Source organism: Lynx canadensis, chromosome E2 (genome assembly GCF_007474595.2).
Source record: "Lynx canadensis isolate LIC74 chromosome E2, mLynCan4.pri.v2, whole genome shotgun sequence".
Taxonomy (NCBI): domain Eukaryota; kingdom Metazoa; phylum Chordata; class Mammalia; order Carnivora; family Felidae; genus Lynx; species Lynx canadensis.
Genome location: NC_044317.1, coordinates 36369042 through 36388055, shown reverse-complemented (window position 1 = coordinate 36388055; position 19014 = coordinate 36369042). Strand labels below are relative to the sequence as shown.

The following is a 19014-nucleotide window of genomic DNA, read 5'->3' as shown; positions in this document are numbered from 1 at the left end:
AATAGACCTCTAGTCTTATCTTGAAGGCAAACAGAACACCAGAATTTCTCAAAAATTTGGAACTCATTATCCTTGCTAATACAGGGATGTTATAAAGGCAGGAAAATAACCATTACCATTGACAAAGAATAGCAGATACACTTTTTGAGTATTTATTGTGTATTAGACCTCTGCTCTGATTTGCCTACATTAATTCTTCTAATCCTAATAAAAACCTTAGGAGGTAGTGTAGTAGGCAGAATAATGGTCCCCTAAAGATGTTCACATCCTAGCTCCCAAAACCTGTTGATAATCTTATATTGCAAAAGGGAATTTGCCAATGTGATTAAGGATTTTTTTCCCTTAAGAATGTGGAATGCTTCATGAATTTGCATGTCGCTCTTACCCAGGAGCGATGCTAATCTCTGTATCACTCCAATTTTAGTATATGTGTTGCTGAAGCAAACACATGATTAAGGGTCTTGAGATGGAGAGATTATCTTGGATTGTCCAGATGGACCCAATATAATCACTACAGTCCTTATAAGTGAAAGAGGAAGGCAGGATTGGGTTAGGGTCAGTGGTATGAAGATGCTACGTGGTTGGATTTAGAGATGGATAGAAGGGCCATAAGCCAAGGAATATAGGTGGCCTTGAGAAGTTAAGGGCAAGGGAATGGATTCTCCTTAAAGCCTCCAAAGGAATGGAGTCCTGCTCTGTGAAGCGTATTTGTATTTTTGACTTCCACAACTGTAAAAGGATATATTTGTGCTGTTTGAGGCCACTAAATGTACGGTAATTTGTTACAGCAGGAATAGGAAGCTAACATAAATGCATACAATTAGTTCCCCATTATACAGATGTGGAGAATAAGGCTTAATAGGAGTTATATAACTTCCCCAAAGTTACTGAACACAGTTGAAGAAATTCTGATTTTACATTCTTATTTTCCCTTTGAAGTAGGAATCTAGGTCAATGACTGAGAAATGAACGTGGGGATGGATTTAAGAAGATGTTGGAAAGGATATAAAATAGTTTTTATGAAAAAATGGGAGTTTCTGGTCTAACATGTAAAAAGTCCTTATCTTAGAGAGATATACATGGAAGTATTTACAGAATATAAGACATAATGGATTTTCCTTAAAATAGCTTAAGAGGGGCTGTGAATGGAATTAGTAGGTGGTGGTATATGATGATAGTGCTGAAGCTGGATGGTAGTATGGACACAAGGAGTTTTATTATATTAACCTATACTTCTATAGATGTTCAAATTTTAAAAAAAGTTAAACAAATTTCAAGGAAAAGAACAATAAATGACACAGAGGAAGATGTATTGATAAAAGCCATGAAGTAACAAGAACAACTTTTAAAGTAAAGCAACACTCACAGAGAAGCTATTAGTGGTGACTGAGGAAAAGTAAGTAGCATAGGGAGGAGGGTCAGGGAAGGTGAGAAGGAGGGATAGCCAAGGGGCACAATAAAACTTTTAGATATAGTATGTGTTTCATTATATTGGCATGATATATCCATATGTAATGGATATATATATCCAAATAAATATATATATTGTGTATATATATATAATATATACATCATAACATCAAATTGAATATATTCATTATGTACAGCTTATTGCATGTCAGTTATGTTGTAATAAAGCTATAACAAGGAAAAATAAAGCAATACTGATAAAAATGCAAGGAGAGGGGCTCTTGGGTGCCTCAGACAGTTAAGCATCCGACTTTTGATTTTAGCTCAGGTCATGCTTTAATAGTTCATGACATTGAGCCCCACGTCAGGCTCTACGCTGACAGTATGAAGCCTGCTTGGGATTCTCTCTCTCCCTCTCTCTCTCCCCTTCTCCTGCTCTCTCAAAATAAATTTACTTAAAAAAATCTTTAAAGAAAAAATATGAGGAGAGTTTCTGATCTGACCTGTAAAGAGCTTGGAAGTCCTAATTCCTCAGAAAAAGAACAAAAAAGCTGAAGTAAAAAAGCAATTCTCCTTAGATTCAGAGAACTCAGGTCACAGGGCAAACTGCTACCCTGACACTGGAGAGAGGGGTGGATACAGAATCACAGCTTACTGGGAGCAGAGGCCTAGAAGCAGATGACTGAAACTGGAGCTAGTACTGGAAGGACACTTAAACTGTAATGGAAAAATTGCTGGAAGCTCAATAGGAACTAGTTTGAGAATTCAAACTCTGGAAGAGGGAGGTAAACAGTCTTAGAGGAGCCCCACGCTTTTGTGAGTTTTACCTCCAGAAGTCCCACCAGATTCTCAGGGGTAAGATTGGGTTAGAACTCTCATGCTTCTAGCACAGGGAGGGGAAGTAAGCATTCTGACATAGGCCCAGAGCCCTTGGTTCTTAACACCTTACCCTCAAGGAAAACTATTTTACTAGATCTTAAGTGACCTGGGTTTAACCTGGGGGAAAGGAAATGCCTAACTTTAGCCCTTTCTGGCCTTCCTGTCTTGCCCATGGGGGAGGGGAAGCAAAGAAGAAGCACATGTGTATGCCACATCCCAGGGACACAGGCTCACTAAAAGCCTGAGACCTAATCATAGGAGTATAGGATGCATTTTCTAACTCCTGCTCCTTACCACCACATCAACTGGGCTTCCGTCTTATAATGGGATTATAGCTAAAAGCACTGCAAGCCTCGGACCCTGTTTAAGAAGTGGGAGAAAAACACAAAGACAATAGGGAAGAAAAAAGACACTGGAGAAAACTGCTTCCTCTGACAGCATAGCTACTGCAAACAGTAAACACAGTTGTTAGAGTTATCCTAGCTGGATAAACATAAAACCTCATGCTAAAGGTCCATCTACCTTAGTTCCTTTTACCCAATATATAATATCCGATTTTCAACAAAAAATTTCAAGGCATGCTAAAAGGCAGAAGACAAAGTTTGAATGGACAAAGCAAGCATTGGTACCAGATTCAGATATAGCAGAATGTTAGAATTAGCAGACCAGAAATTTAAAAGAACTATGATTAATACATTAAGGGCTCTACTGGAAAAAGTAGACAGCATGCAAAAACAGACTGTTAATACAAGCAGAGAGATGGAAACTCTTAAGAATCAAACATAAATGATAGAAATAATAAAAATGAAGAAAGCCTGGATACAGCTGAACAAAGGATCAGTGAGCTTGAAGATCTAGCGATAGAAACTTCCAAAACTGAAACACACAGAGAAAAACTAATGAAAAAATTGAACAGAACTGTGGGACAAAGGTGTAACATATGTGTCACTGGATTACTGGAAGGAGAAGGAGAGAAAGGAATAGAAAGAAATGTTTGAAATAACATGACAATTTTCCAAAATTAGTGACAGATATCAAACCACAGATCCAGGAAGCTTAGAGAACACCAAACAGGAAAAATACTAAAAACCTATATTTACCTATGCATATCATATTCAATCAGCAGAAAACCCAAGACAAAGAGAAAATCCTGAAAGTAATCAGAGAAAAGGAATGGGCGAAAAGATGACTAGGAATCCATATAAGACTATGCTACAATTAAGAATGCTCATTTCAGGTAAAGACTATGAACTAGTGGTGGTACCAATATGCAAGTATGTTTATTATTTTTTTTAGAAATGCCCAGGAGCCTAGGTCTAGGACTGAAGAAGGTAAATAGCTTGGACTAACCCAGGGCTATAATTTTGCTAGGCAGGTACAGTAGAAGGAGAGTGCTTAATGGGAGTTAAAAGTAATGGCAGGAGTGAGGTTGATGTAGCTACACAAGGAAGGTAAAGGCAGGAGTGGGCTGACTACAGGTCAAGAGACTAACAACCTTAAAGTTGAACAGGTGTAGTAATGGGAAAGAGAAGGCTGGAAAATAGTTTGTAGCCAAATAGCTGAATGGATGGCATTAAAATTTCAAAAGTAGGGTACCTGGGTAGCTCAGTAGGTTAAGCCTCTGACTCTTGATTTTAGGTCAGGTCATGATCTCACACTTTGTGAGATGAAGCCCTGAGTTGGGCTCTGGGCTGACAGCATGAAGCCTGCTGGGAGTTTCTCTCTTCCTTTCTCTCTGCCCCTCCCCTGCTCGCCTGCATGCCTCTCTCTCAAAATAAATAAACATACAATAAAAAAATTTCTAAAGTAAAATAGTTCTGGTAGGTAAGGTCCAGAGTATGATCAGGGGTTTTCAAAATGGAGATGAAGGAATTTGGGTGGGATTGGTTTCTGATTTGAATAATTCTTTCCTTTCTTCATGTTATCAAATAGGTTGCCTGTATCAGGTGGGAACATATTAGTAGCACAAGAGCTATCCAACTCATAAATTCACTCAAGTGGTAAAGAATATCATGTGGTAGGTACATTTTCCCTCTTAGTTTCACATAGGGGCATATACCTGATGTGAAACTTTATACTATGTTCAGTACAAAGCAATATGAAGAAGGCCTACTTCTTCATAAAATACAAGAGGGCATACATTTGATATGGAAAACTGGGGAAGTATAGTGTGCATTTGTTTCTTTTAGGTTGTCATAAAATTGTGATTTGTGATATCAGTGGGGCAGGAAAATGATATATGTGAAGGCAGTTCAGCAGGATCTGAATTTCAAAGAAAATAATAAATGGACGAATGGGAGGCAGATCTGTCACCAAAAAAAAGCCCAAAGGTGCAGGACTGTTGGAGTAATCATCGTAAGAACATCTCTCTGCATGGTGAATTTTACTTATGTGACTTTCTAAAAAAAATTTTTTTTAAACGTTTATTATTGAGAGACAGAGAGACACAGAGTGTGAGCAGGAAAGGGGAAGAGAGAGGAGGAGATACAGAATCTGAAGCAGGCTCCAGGCTGTCAGCACAGAGCCCGATGCAGGGCTTGAACCCACAAACCGGGGGATCATGACCTGAGCTGAAGTTGGACACTTAATCGACTGAGCCACCCAGGCACCCCAACTTATGTGACTTTCTAAATGAAAGTTCTCCATACAATTAAAGTTGCTTTTATTTTAAGATAAAGACAATGGGAACATTATTGATCTCAGAAGTATTACCTGCAGCTGCTTTAATCATACAGCCTTTCCTATCCACTTTTCTGCCAGAACTTATAGGTAAAATGAGTGGGTTTCATTTCAATGTTTTACAGTTCTTTGCTTGACCATGTAATGAATATGGTCAATGACAGGAAGCAAGAGGAATTGAATAATTCACAGATTAGGTAGACAATACCTAAATCACCAAGTTAATCTTAAGCCTCTGATTAATTACATCTATACTTTAAAATTTTTAAAAAACAGACTTTCTTGTTTAGAGCAGTTTTAGATTCATAGCCAAATTAAGTAGAAAGTACAGAGAGTTCTCATACATCTTCTGCATTCCCCTCCCCATAGCCTCCCCTACTATATACATCTACATTTTTATAATGATATGAAAGCAGATGGACTTGACCAGGCACTCATATACATTCATAATAGATGTGATGCATTGTCCAGATATTTTCTTCAGGACTGAGGCACTTATTCCCTGAGCTCCTCAGTGTTGGCTGCTGATAGCTCACAGCCGGGTTCCTACCTGGACACTGTTTTCAGCCAAAGGGAGCTGGCTCCTACTAGCTATAAGCCTTTCCTGGAGACTGCCTGCAGGCAAAGTCTGATTAAAGCAGGAATACAAACGCCTGGCTTCTCTGCCTCTATTTGAGCCATTTCTGAAGGGCCAATAGCTGTTGCTTTGGAGTTGAGTCTAAATTAAATCTCTGCATGTAAATCTCTGGGTTAGGGTCTGTTTCCACATGTCTCAAATATGTGAAGTTTCCCAACCATACATAAAATGTTGGTCTTGCAGTGCTTAACTGGGGTAGTAAAAGTATGAGACTATAACCAGAACACCTAGCTTTGTGCTGTTCCAGTAATTCATAGCTCTATGATTAGATAATTTAATTTCACTAAGCTTTAGTTTCCTCATCTTTACACGGGGGGTAATTCCTCATGAAACAAGGTTATTATGAGGACCCAAGCAGGGATACGCCCACACCCATACACAATATAATATTCTTATTATAATTTATATGAACTGGCAATTTAAAAAACTAAGCCTAATTATTTTTATACTTTGTTATTTCACTGAAGCACAGAAAGTCAATATTAAGACTATACCAAAAAAAATCATTAATTATTTACTATATGCTTGACCTTCAGTTATGTACCAGGTATACATGATGAGAGGGTTCTTGACCTTAAGGGATGCCAGTCTAGTATAGAGAGACATTTAATATAGAGACGTGAGCTCAAGTATTATATATGCTAAAATGGCGGTAGTATGCCTTATGCCAAGAAATTATGGGAAGGTATCAGAAAAGCCTTCATAAAGGAGGTGAATCTTGAGGTGAGAATCTTTTAGACAAGGTATTTTATTCTCAGTAAAGTTTTTTGAGCACTAAAGGATACTTTAATCACTTCTAAATAATAACAACTTGAATGTAACTTATAAGTATTTTGTATCTATTATGCAGAATATTTTCACTGAAAATTTTACAACTGAGATTTGTTTACTTACTGTTATCTTACGAGGACAGTCATTAGAACACAGACCACTAAGAACTGTGGAAAAATAAAGAAAAGGCTATTACTACTATATTATTACTTTAGCTTATATTTAAAGTTAACTCTAATTTTTCCCCTATAATCTATTAACATGCTCTACTGAATCATAATCACAGGCAGAAACCAAAACAATTCCTTTAGATCTGAGTAAATCAAGTTTCTATTGTTTATTTTATACTGATATTTTAAAAGCTTTTATTAAGCAGTTAAGATGTTGCTGTTTTGTGAAATATACAGGTGAAATAATTAATTATATTTATATCATACTATACCTACTGTTGGTTCCATTTTCCAAGTATAAGACTTAGAATCTGACAGAAGTGCTAAATGCAAGCCAATTAAAATGTATGCTGAGAAAAACATTTTATATCTCATATTAGACTTTTTCCCACTTATCTAGTCAAAGTTGTTGGGTCAAAGATTTTGGGCACCCTTGATAACTATTATGGAGAACACAACTATAAAGAATTGACGGGTCTATAACAAATACACAAAAATAATTTAATGACACATTTATTCTATGATCACCAAAAAAAGAAAAGGTTAGAGTATCTGAATATTCTTTATATAAGTAACATGAGTTTTGAAATATAATTATATTACCACCTCTTCATGTGAAGTGATACCTCTATAAGAAAGTGGACATTACCACTCCTGTAACTTTATTCAACACAGTGTTGAAAGTCCTAACCTCAGCAATCAGATAACAAAAAGAAATAAAAGACATCAGGGGTGGCTCAGTCATTAAGTATCCAACTTCGGCTCAGGTCACGATCTCATTGTCCGTGAGTTCGAGCCCCATGTCAGGCTCTGTGCTGTCAGTTCAGAGCCTGGAGCTTGCAGAGGATTCTGTGTCTCCCTCTCTCTCAGCTCCTCCCCCTCCCCTGCTCTCTGTCTCTCAAAAAAATGAATAAATGTTAAAAAAAGTTAAAAAAAAGAAACAGAAATAAAAGACATCCAAATTGGCAAGGAGGAAGTCAAACTTTCACTCTTCACAGATGACAGGATATTCTTTGTGGAAAACCCAAAGGATTCCACAAAAAACTGCTAGAACTGATACATGAATTCAGCAAAGTCACAGGACATAAAATCAATGCACAGAAATCAGTTGCATTTCTATACACCAAAAGAAGCAGCAGAAACAGAAATCAAGGAGTTTATCTCATTTACAATTGCACCAAAACCCATAAAATACCTAGGAATAAACCTAACTAAAGAGGTGAAAAATCTATACACTGAAAACTATAGAAAGCTTATGAAAGAAATTGAAGACGCAAAGAAATGGAAAAACATTCCACGCTCATGGACTGAAGAACAAATGCAGTTAAAATGTCGATAGCACCCAAAGCAATCTACATATTCAATGCAATCCCTATCAAAATAACACCAGCATTCTTTACAGAGCTAGAACAAACAATCCTAAAATTTGTATGGAACCACAGAAGACCCTGAATAGCCAAAGCAATGTTGAAAAAGAAAACCAAAGCTGGAGGCATCACATTTCCGGACTTCAAGCTGTTTTACAAAGCTGTAATCATCAAGACAGTATGGTACTGGCACGAAAACAGACACACAGATCAATGGAACAGAAAAGAGAACCCAGAAATAGACTCACAAACATGGTCAACTAATCTTTGACAAAGCAGGAAGGTGTATCCAATGGAAAAAAGAGTCTCTTCAGCAAATGGTGCTGGGAAAACTGGACAGCAACATGCAGAAGAATGAACCTGGACCACTTTCTTACACCATGCACAAAAATAAACTCAAAATGGATGAAAGACCTAAATGTAAGAGAGGAAACCATCAAAATCCTAGAGGAGGAAATAGGCAACAATCTCTTTGTCCTCAGTTGCAGCAACTTCTCACTTGACATGTGTCCAGAGGCAAGGGAAACAAAAGCAAAAATGAACTACTGGGACCTCATCAAAATAAAAAGCTTCTGCACAGTGAAGGAAACAATCAGCAAAACTAAAAGGCAACCGATGGAATAGGAGAAGATATTTGCAAATGACATATCAGATACAGGGTTAGTATCCAAAATCTATAAAGAATTTATCAAACTCAACACCCAAAACACAAATAATCCAGTGAAGAAATGGGCAAAAGACATGAATAGACACTTTTCCAAAGAAGACATCCAGATGGCTAATAGACACATAAAAAGATGCTCAACATCACTCATCATCAGGGAAATATAAATCAAAACCACAATGAAATACCACCTGACACATGTCAGAATGGCTAACATTAACAACTCAGGCAACAACAGATGTTGGCAAGGACGTGGAGAAAGATGAAGTGCTTTTGTTGGGAATACAAACTGGTGTAGTCACTCTGGAAAGCAATATGGAGGGTCCTCAAAATTCTTAAAATAGGACTACCCTATGACTCAGCAATTGCACTACTAGGTATTAAAGGAGACAAAAACACTGATTTGAAGGGGTACATGCCCCCAATGTTTATAGCAGCACTATCGACAATAGCCAAATTATGGAAAGAGCCCAAATGTCTACTGAGTGACAAATGGATAAAGAAGATGTGGTATATATATACAATGGAATGTTACGCGGCAATCAAAAAGAATGAAATCTTGCAATTTGCAACAACATGGATGGAACTAGAGTGTATTACGCTAACCAAAATAAGTCAGAGAAAGACAAATATCACAGGATTTCACTCATATGTGCAATATAAGAAACAAAACAGATGAGCACAGGGGAAGGGAAGAAAAAATAATATAAAAACAGAGAGGGAGACAAACCATAAGAGACTCTTAAATGCAGAGAGCAAAATGAGGGTTGCTGCTGGGGTGCTGGGTGGGGTATGGGCTAAAAGAGTGATGGGTACTAAGGAGGGCACTTGTTGGGTTGAGCATTGGATGTTATATGTAAGTGATAAATCACTAAATTTATTCCTGAAATCATTATTACACTATATGTTAACTAACTTGGATTTAACTTAAAAAAAAAAAAAAGAAAGTGGCCATTATGTGCTATTAAATATTCTATATGTTATGCATTAAAGAGGGATGGCATACAGTTGTGCTTGGTAAACATGAATTATTTCAATAAAAACTGTAAATTTTTCATTCAAACATATCCATAGGAAAAAGGTATGTTACTTAGGTTAGGTATATAAAGTATATATAAGGTCTATACAGTATATACAGGACACCAGAAAATAAGCATGGCATACTTCACCACAAAGAAGATACCTGTTTGTTGACTATAGTGCACTTACATGAACTACAATCTGAAGAGACAGTAAACCAAACGTTTTATATTTGGAAAACAGTTTTCATTATTTAAGTTTCTTATCATAGCACAGTGCCTGGTTCTCTTTTATTCTCAAACTTTCCACGACCTAACTTTTTCTTTGTTCCTCTCTTCCCTCAACTCCAGGCAGATACTGGTCATTCTTTTCTTCTTGTCACAAAATGATTTTCATAAACTTCATTAAAATCATTATCTTGCTGAATAGTAATTATTTTCTCACAAGTCTGTCTTTGAACTAGTATGTAAGCTCTGCATCATTTTCTCCTTATTTTCTCAGGGTCTAACCAACATATTTGCTCAATAAGTACCTGTTGAAGGAGGAAAAATATGGATTATTCAATAAATGGTCCCGGATAGTTGGCTACTTGGTGGAAAATAAACATAGATTTTAACTTATAACATAAAAATTATATCTGGCAAAGACACAAATAATATAAAGAACTCATATTTTATTTTTTTAATTTTAATTTTTTAAAAAATTTACACCCAAATTAGTTAGCATATAGTGCAGCAATGATTTCAGGAGTAGATTCCTTAGTGCCCTTTACCCATTTAGCCCATCCCCCCTCCCACAACCCCTCCAGTAACCCTCAGTTTGTTCTCCATATTTATGAGTCTCTTATGTTTTGTCCCCCTCTCTGTTTTTATATTATTTTGTTTCCCTTCCCTTATGTACATCTGTTTTGTCTCTTAAAGTCCTCATATGAGTGAAGTCGTATGATGTTTGTGTTTCTCTGATTGACTAATTTCACTTAGCATTAATACTCTCCAGTTCCATCCACGTAGTTGCAAATGGCAAGATTTCATTCTTTTTGATTGCTGAGTAATACTCCATTGTATGTATGTGCATACACACACACACACACACACACACACACACACACACACACACACCACATCTTCTTTATCCATTCATCCATTGATGGACATTTGGGCTTTTTCCATAATTTGGCTATTGTTGATAGTGCTGCTATAAACATTGGGGTGCATGTGTCCCTTTGAAACAGCACACCTTTATCCCTTGGATAAATAACTAGTAGTGCAGTTGCTGGGTCGTAGGGTAGTTCTATTTTTAGTTTTTTGAGGAACCTTCATACTGTTTTCCAGAGTGGCCACACCAGCTTGCATTGCCAGCAACAATGCAAAAGAGATCCTCTTTCTCCGCATCCTCACCAACATCTGTTGTTGCCTGAGTTGTTCATGTTAGCCATTCTGACAGGTGTGAGGTGGTATCTCATTGTGGTTTTGATTTGTATTTCCCTGATGATGAGTGAAGTTGAACATTTTTTTCATGTGTCGGTTAGCCATCTGGATGTTTTCTTTGGAGAAGTGTCTATTCATGTTTTTTGCCCATTTCTTCACTGGATTGTTTGATTTTTGGGTGTTGAGTTTGATAAGTTCTTTATAGATTTTAGAGAACTCTTATATTTTAATAGAAAGACAGGCCAATTAAAAATTGGGCAAAGCATCTGAATAGGCACTTTTCCAAAGTAGATACGGAGATATACAAAGCTCAGGAAAAGATGCTCAGCATCATTAGCAATCAGGGAAACCAAACCACATCCACAATGCAACGCATATTTGCAATATCCAAGAGGTGGAAGTGACCCAATAAATGTCTGACAAATAAGTGGAAATAAATAAAATGTGGTATATATACATAATGGAACCTTATTCAGCTTTAAGAAGAAATCCTGTCACATGTTACAACATGAATGAACCTTGAAGACATTATGCTAAGTGAAACAAGCCAGTCACAAAAAGACAAATACTGTATGATTCCATTATGCAAGGTATCTAACAGTGAAATTCACAGAAACAAAAAGCAGAATGGTGGCTAAGGGTGAGGAGAAGAGGGGCAGTTGATAAATGGGTATAGAGTTTCATTTGTGTAAGATGCAAAAGTTCTGGAGATCTGTTCAACAACATGAATATACTTAACACTACCAAACTGTACATTAAAAAAAGGTAAGATAGTAAATTTTATGTTGTTTTTCGTTTTTTACCACAATAAAAAAAAATGGTTAAGATGGTAACAAAACAAAATGAAATAAACTCCCAAGATACCATTTCATACTAATTAGGATGGGTACAATAAAAAAGTCAGATAATAATGTTGGTAAGGATGTAGAGAAATAGGTCCCTCAAACATTTCCGGTAGGAATGTAAAATGGTTGAGCTGCTTTGGAAAACAACCTGGCAATTCCTTAAAAGGATAAACACAGAGTTCCCATTTAACCCAGCAATTCCATTCCTAGGTATATCTCAAGAGGTATTGAAGTAGAGAAATGAAAACATATGTCCACATGAAAAATTGACGTGAATGTTCACAGTAGTATTATTCATAATTGCCCAAAGTCATCAGCTGATGAATAAATAAGATGTGGTATATTCATATAATGAAATATTATTTGGCAATTAAAAGGAATAAAGTACTGATAATGCTACAATATGGATGGATCTTAAAAACATTATGTATGGTGAGTGAACGAAGTCAGTCACAAAAGACTACACTTTATATGATTCCATTTATATGAAATGTCTGGGATAGGCAAATTTATGGACACAGAAAGTAGTGGCTGCCTAGGGCTGGGGTAGGATGGGGTGGGGATAGGGGATTGAGAGTGATTACTACCGGGCTTCTGTGGTAATAAACATTTTTAAAATGTATTGTGGTGATGGCTGCATAATTCTGTGAATAAGCTCAAAGCCACTTAAGTGTACACTTCAAATGGGTGAATAGTATGGTACATGAATTATATCTCAAAGCTGTTACAAAATAAAAAAGACCATAAAAATTTAAAAACTAATGAAGGGGTAAACTTTCTTTTAAACATACATTACAAAGGCATACTGTTGCTCATATACAAAGATCTTCTAGGTATGAGTTCAAAGATCATAATCCAATAGAAACAAAGGATATCAAGAAGCAATATCCAGAAAGAAAATGCAAATAATCAAAAGCCATGAAAACACTCAACCTAACTAGTCAGGGGGGAAAAAAATCAATTTTATACCTAACAGGCACAAAATAAAAGGCTGAGAAAAATGTCTGCAGGAAAACAATAAAATCAAAGACAAATGACAAACTAGGAAAAATACTTGCAACACATGTCACAAAGGATTAACTTCCCTAATATATACTATGGTGCATTTATAAATAAGACAATGAAAAAGGGTAAGGAATGTTTGTAAAAATAAAAATACAGATGGCTCTTACACATATGAAAAGATGCTGAAATTTACTCAGTATAAGAAAGACACAAAATAAAAGAGACAATACTTTCACTTACATGACTGGCAAAACTAAAAACGTTAATAACCCGTTGGGTTGGTGAAGGTATTAGGAAATATGCATTCTTATATACTGCAGGTGAAAGTATAAGCTGATACAATTTCTATGAAGGGACATCCTATACTATAGTGTGTGTGTGTGTGTGTGTGTGTGTGTGTGTGTGTACGTGTATGTGTATGTATGTATATATATATACACATACACATTCGAGCTACAAAGTTCGAAACTGGGCAGAATTAATCTATGGTGTTGGAAATTAAAATAGTGGATACTTTTAGGTGAAGAGGGTTAGTAACTAATAAGGTGGCATGAGGAAGCTTCTGATTACTGGTTATGTGTTTCTTGATTAGGTGTAATTACATGAGTACATTTATTTTGTGAAAATTTACAGACTTGTGTACTTAGATATATTTTTCTGTATGTATATTTCAATAATATGTTTATTTAAAAGATGCACATGCTATTTTTTAATAATTCCATTTTTAGAAATTTATCCTACAAGATATTCTCTGTGGCATTATTTAATAACAATAAGAGATTGAAATAGCCTTGATATCTACTTTAAAAGAACTCATTAAATTATGTCCTATCCATACTATGTGATGCTATTCAGTAGAAATAATGAATGAATAACTGATGCTATCAGTTAAAATAATGAGGCAGCTCTAGATTATATTACTGTGGTATAATCTTTAAGATATGTTGTTAAGTGGAGAAAGTAAAGCCTAGAACAACCATTTATGTACAATAAAAGTATATACACATATAAGCTCATATACACATAAAATATCTTGGAGCAATACAAAGAACTTGTCTTTGGGAATAGGAATTGGATCATTGGGAGACAGATTAAAGGGAGACTAATTTTTCAATACATACTCTTGTATTTTTTTCATTGTTATCATGTATTCCTTATTTTAAAAACCAAATTTATTAATGAAATAAAAACTTAGAGCTCTCAGATGAATATATGCTGGACAGTGTCATATGCTGGTGGGAATATAAATGTGTGAATCTTGTGGGAATGATAATTTGGTATTATCTATTAACATTAAAAACACAGCCCCTCAGCTTATTGATTTCATGTCTGGAAACCACCTATGTGTCTGCTGAGAGGAAACATTGGGTAAACTGTGGAATATCCATAGTATTATGGAATGGCATGGAGTTATTAAAAGAGTGAAAAAAGACCTGTTAAGTCCTAACTCGAAAGGGTGTTTATACTCTCTTGCTGAGGTAAAAAAAAACAAGATGCAGGGAAACATGTTTAGTAAGATTCTATTTGCAAACGTATGTGTTGGATAAATCTCACAGACATAATGCTGAGCAAAAGAAGCCAGATGCAAAGGGTACAATCCTGTATTCTTGCTTTTACGTGACATTCAGAAAAGGGAAAATGATTCTACGGTGACAGAGATCAGGACAGTGGTTATACTTTTGCAGGGGAGTACTGACTGGCTTGGAGGAACTTCTAGGGTATGGCAAATATTTTATCTTGATCTAGGTGTGGTAGAAGGGGGTATACCTATGTAAAATTTCACCAAGCTGTAGACTTTCACCACATTTCCTTTGTAACCCCATCACTATTACCTTTCTTATCACTTCACACCTACCTGACTGTATGCCAAGGTGGTTACCTTGGGTCTGAATTTTTCATTATGCACATCTATTTTTTTTCCTCTGAACACTGCTGCAAAATCTGTCTTCTTAATTCACACAATTGTGTGAACAAAGGCTCTCTTTGATGAAAAATGTAAAGAGTGTGATAGTTTTTTGTGTAAACTTGACCAGGCCATGGGGTGCCTAAATGATTGGCCAAAAATTATTCTAGATGTTTCTGTGAGAGAAGTTTTGGATGAGATTAACATTTAATTGGTAAAATGAGTGAAAGACAGAGACAAGAAAAAGGAAGATGGCGGCGCAGGAGGACGCTGGGTTTACCGTGTCCTGCTGATCACTTAGATTCCACGTACACCTGCCTAAATAACCCAGAAAACTGCCAGAAGACTAGCAGAACGGATTCTCCAGAGCCAAGCACAGAGGAGAGGCCCACGGAAGAGGGTAGGAAGGGCGCAGAAGTGGTGTGCGCTACACGGACTGGGGGGAGGGAGCCAGGGTGGTGGGGCAGCCTGCCGGCCAAGCAGAGGCCCCAAGTCTGGCTTGCAAAAGCAGAGGGGCCAGGTGGAGCGTGTTCTGACATCAAGCGGGACTCCACATCTGGGAGGTTATAAGTTAACAGCTCTGCTTGGAGAGCGGAAAGGCTGGAGACAACAGGAGGGAGAGCTGTTGAGCCCTAGACGACCAGAGCTCAGCTTGGCAGGGAACAAAGGTGCTCACCAGCACCATCTCCCTCGCCCATCCCCCAGCCAAAATCCCAAAGGGAACCAGTTCCTGTCAGGGAACTTGCTTGCACTGAGCAAACACCCAACGCTGTGCTTCTGCGGATCCATCCCTCCAGTGGCGGTGGGTCTGACTCCCTCCTGGTACCTCAGGGCCCCTCCCAAAGTGGATCACTGAAGCATAAGCGAGCTGAGCCTACCCCGCCACAACCCCCCCCCCCCCCCCCCGCCCCTGTGCACCTTGCTGAACCAGCCCAGCTAATACGCCAGATACCCAGCAACACAAGTCTGGCAGTGTGCAAGTAGCCCAGATGGGCCACGCCACCCCACAGTGAATCCCGCCCCTATGAGAGGGGAAGAGAAGGTACACACCAGTCTGACTGCGGCCCCAGCAGTGGGTTGGGGGCAGTCATCAGGTCTGAATGCGGCCCCACCCACCAACGCAAATTATTCAAGACAGCACAGGGGAAGTGCCCTGCAGTTTCTGCGCCACTCCAGGGACTATCCAAAATGACGAATCAGAAGAATTCACCTCAAAAGAATCTCCAGGAAATAACGACAGCTAACGAGCTGATCAAAAAGGATATAACAATATAACAGAAAGTGAATTTAGAATAATACTCATAAAATTAATTGATGGGCTTGAAAACAGTATAGAGGACAGCAGAGAATCTCTTGCTACAGAGATCAAGGGAATAAGGAACAGCCAGGAGGAGCTAAAAAATGCTATCAATGAGCTGCAAAATAAAATGGAGATGACCACAGCTCGGATGGAAGAGGCAGAGGAGAGAATAGGTGAACTAGAAGATAAAATTATGGAAAAAGAAGAAGCTGAGAAAAAGAGAGATAAAAAAATCCAGGAGTATGAGGGGAAAATTAGAGAACTAAGTGATACACTAAAGATAAATTATCTATGCATAATTGGTATTCCAGAGGAGGAAGAGAGAGGGAAAGGTGCTGAAGGTATACTTGAAGAAATAATAGCTGAGAACTTCCTTGATCTGGGGAAGGAAAAAGGCATTGAAATCCAAGAGGCACAGAGAACTCCCTTCAGACGGAACTTGAATCGATCTTCTACACGACATATCATAGTGAAACTGGCAAAATACAAGGATGAAGAGAAAATTCTGAAAGCAGAAAGGGATAAATGTGTTCTAACATATAAAGGGAGACTGATAAGACTCATGACTGATCTCTCTACTGAAACTTGGCAGGCCAGAAAGGAATGGCAGGAAATCTTCAATGTGATTAACAGAAAAAATATGCAGCCGAGAATCCTTTATCCAGCAAGTCTGTCATTTAGAATAGAAGGAGATAAAGGTCTTCCCAAACAAACAAAAACTGAAGGAATTCGTCACCACTAAACCAGCCCTACAAGAGATCCTAAGGGGGATCCTGGGAGACAAAGTACCAGAGACATCGCTACAAGCATGAAACCTACAGACATCACAATGACTCTAAACCCATATCTTTCTATAATAACACTGAACATAAATGGACTAAATGAGCCAACCAAAGACATAGGTTATCAGAATGGATAAAAAAAAACAAGACCCATTTATTTACTGTCTACAAGAGACTCATTTTAGACCTGAGGACACCTTCAGATTGAAAGTGAGGGGATGGAGAACTATTTATCATGCTACTGGAAGTCAAAAGAAAGCTGGAGTAGCCATACTTATATCAGACAAACTAGACTTTAAATTAAAGGCTGTAACGAGAGATGGAGAAGGGCATTATATAATAATTACGGGGTCTATCCATCAGGAAGAGCTAACAATTATAAATGTCTATGCGCCGAATATGGGAGCCCCCAAATATATAAAACAATTACTCACATACATAAGCAACCTTATTGATAAGAATGTGGGAATTGCAGGGGACCTTAATACCCCACTCACAGCAATGGATAGATCATCTAGACACATGGTCAATAAAGAAGAAGGGCCCTGAATGATACATTGGATCAGATAGACTTGACAGATATATTTAGAACTCTGTATCCCAAAGCAACAGAATATACTTTCTTTTCGAGTGCACATGGAACATTCTCCAAGATAGATCACATACTGGGTCACAAAACAGCCCTTCATAAATATACAAGAATTGAGATCATACCATGTATACTTTCAGACAACAATGCTACGAAGCTTGAAATCAACCACAGGAAAAAGTCTGGAAAACCTCCAAAAGCATGGCCGTTAAAGAATACCCTACTAAAGAATGAATGAGTCAACCAGACAATTAGAAAAGAAATTAAAAAATACATGGAAACAAATGAAAATGAAAATACAACAATCCAAACGCTTTGGGATGCAGAAAAGGCAGTCCTGGGAGGAAAATACATTGCAATCCAGGACTATCTCAAGAAACAAGAAAAATCCCAAATATAAAATCTAACAGCACACCTAAAGGAAATAGAAGCAGAACAGCAAAGACAGCCTAAATCAGCAGAAGAAGAGAAATAATAAAGATCAGAGCAGAAATAAACAATATAGAATCTAAAAAAACTGTAGAGCAGATCAAGGAAACCAAGAGTTGGCTTTTTGAAAAAATAAACAAAATTGATAAACCTCTAGGCAGGCTTCTCAAAAAGAAAAGGGAGATGACCCAAATTGATAAAATCATGAATGAAAATGGAATTATTACAACCAATCCCTCAGAAATACAAGCAATTATCAGGGAATACTATGAAAAATTATATGCCAACAAATTGGACAACCTGGAAGAAATGGACAAATTCCTAAGCACCCACACACTTCCAAAACTCAATCAGGAGGAAATAGAAAGCTTGAACAGACCCATAACCAGTGAGGAAATGAAATCAGTTATTAAAACTCTCCCAACAAAGAAGAGTCCAGGGCCAGATGTCTTCCCTGGGAAATTCTAACAGACAGTTAAAGCAGAGATAATACCTATTCTTCTCAAGCTGTTCCAAAAAATCAAAAGGGAAGGAAAATTTCCAGACTCACTCTATGAATCCAGCGTTCCTTTGATTCCCAAACCAGACAGAGACTCAGCAAAAAAGAGAACTACAGGCCAATATCCCTGATGAATATGGATGCAAAAATCCTCAATAAGATACTAGCAAATCGAATTCAACAGCATATAAAAAGAATTATTCACAATGATCAAGTGGGATTCATTCCTGGGATGCAGGGCTGGTTCAACATTCGCAAATCAATCAACCTGATACATCACATTAATAAAAGAAAAGAACCATATGATCCTGTCAATCGATGCAGAAAAAGCATTTGACAAAATTTAGCATTCTTTCTTAATAAAAACCCTCGAGAAAGTCGGGATAGAAGGAACATACTTAAACATCATGAAGCCATTTATGAAAAGCCCACAGCTAACATCATCCTCAATGGGGAAAAACTGAGAGCTTTCCCCCTGAGATCAGGAACACGACAGGGATGTCTTCTCTCACCGCTGTTGTTTAACAAAGTGTTGGAAGTTCTAGCATCAGCAATCAGACAACAAAAGGAAATCAAAGGCATCAAAATTGGCAAAGATGAAGTTAAGCTTTCACTTTTTGCAGATGACATGATATTAT

General features: G+C 37.4%; 1 protein-coding gene and 1 non-coding gene across 4 annotated transcripts in view; both read right to left on the bottom strand.

Moving 5' to 3' along the window:
• The window catches only part of ITFG1 (integrin alpha FG-GAP repeat containing 1), a 336603-nt gene that overhangs the window by 69399 nt on the left and 248190 nt on the right, over positions 1-19014 (bottom strand). For all 3 annotated transcript variants that reach the window (XM_032591243.1, XM_030298124.1, XM_030298123.1), the window contains exon 13: positions 6500-6543. In XM_032591243.1, the coding sequence (XP_032447134.1) occupies positions 6500-6543 (44 nt within the window). The remainder of the gene's footprint in view (positions 1-6499; positions 6544-19014) is intronic.
• Positions 345-448, bottom strand: LOC115503620. The gene has a single exon (XR_003965455.1). It is a non-coding gene; the product is annotated as a U6 spliceosomal RNA (small nuclear RNA).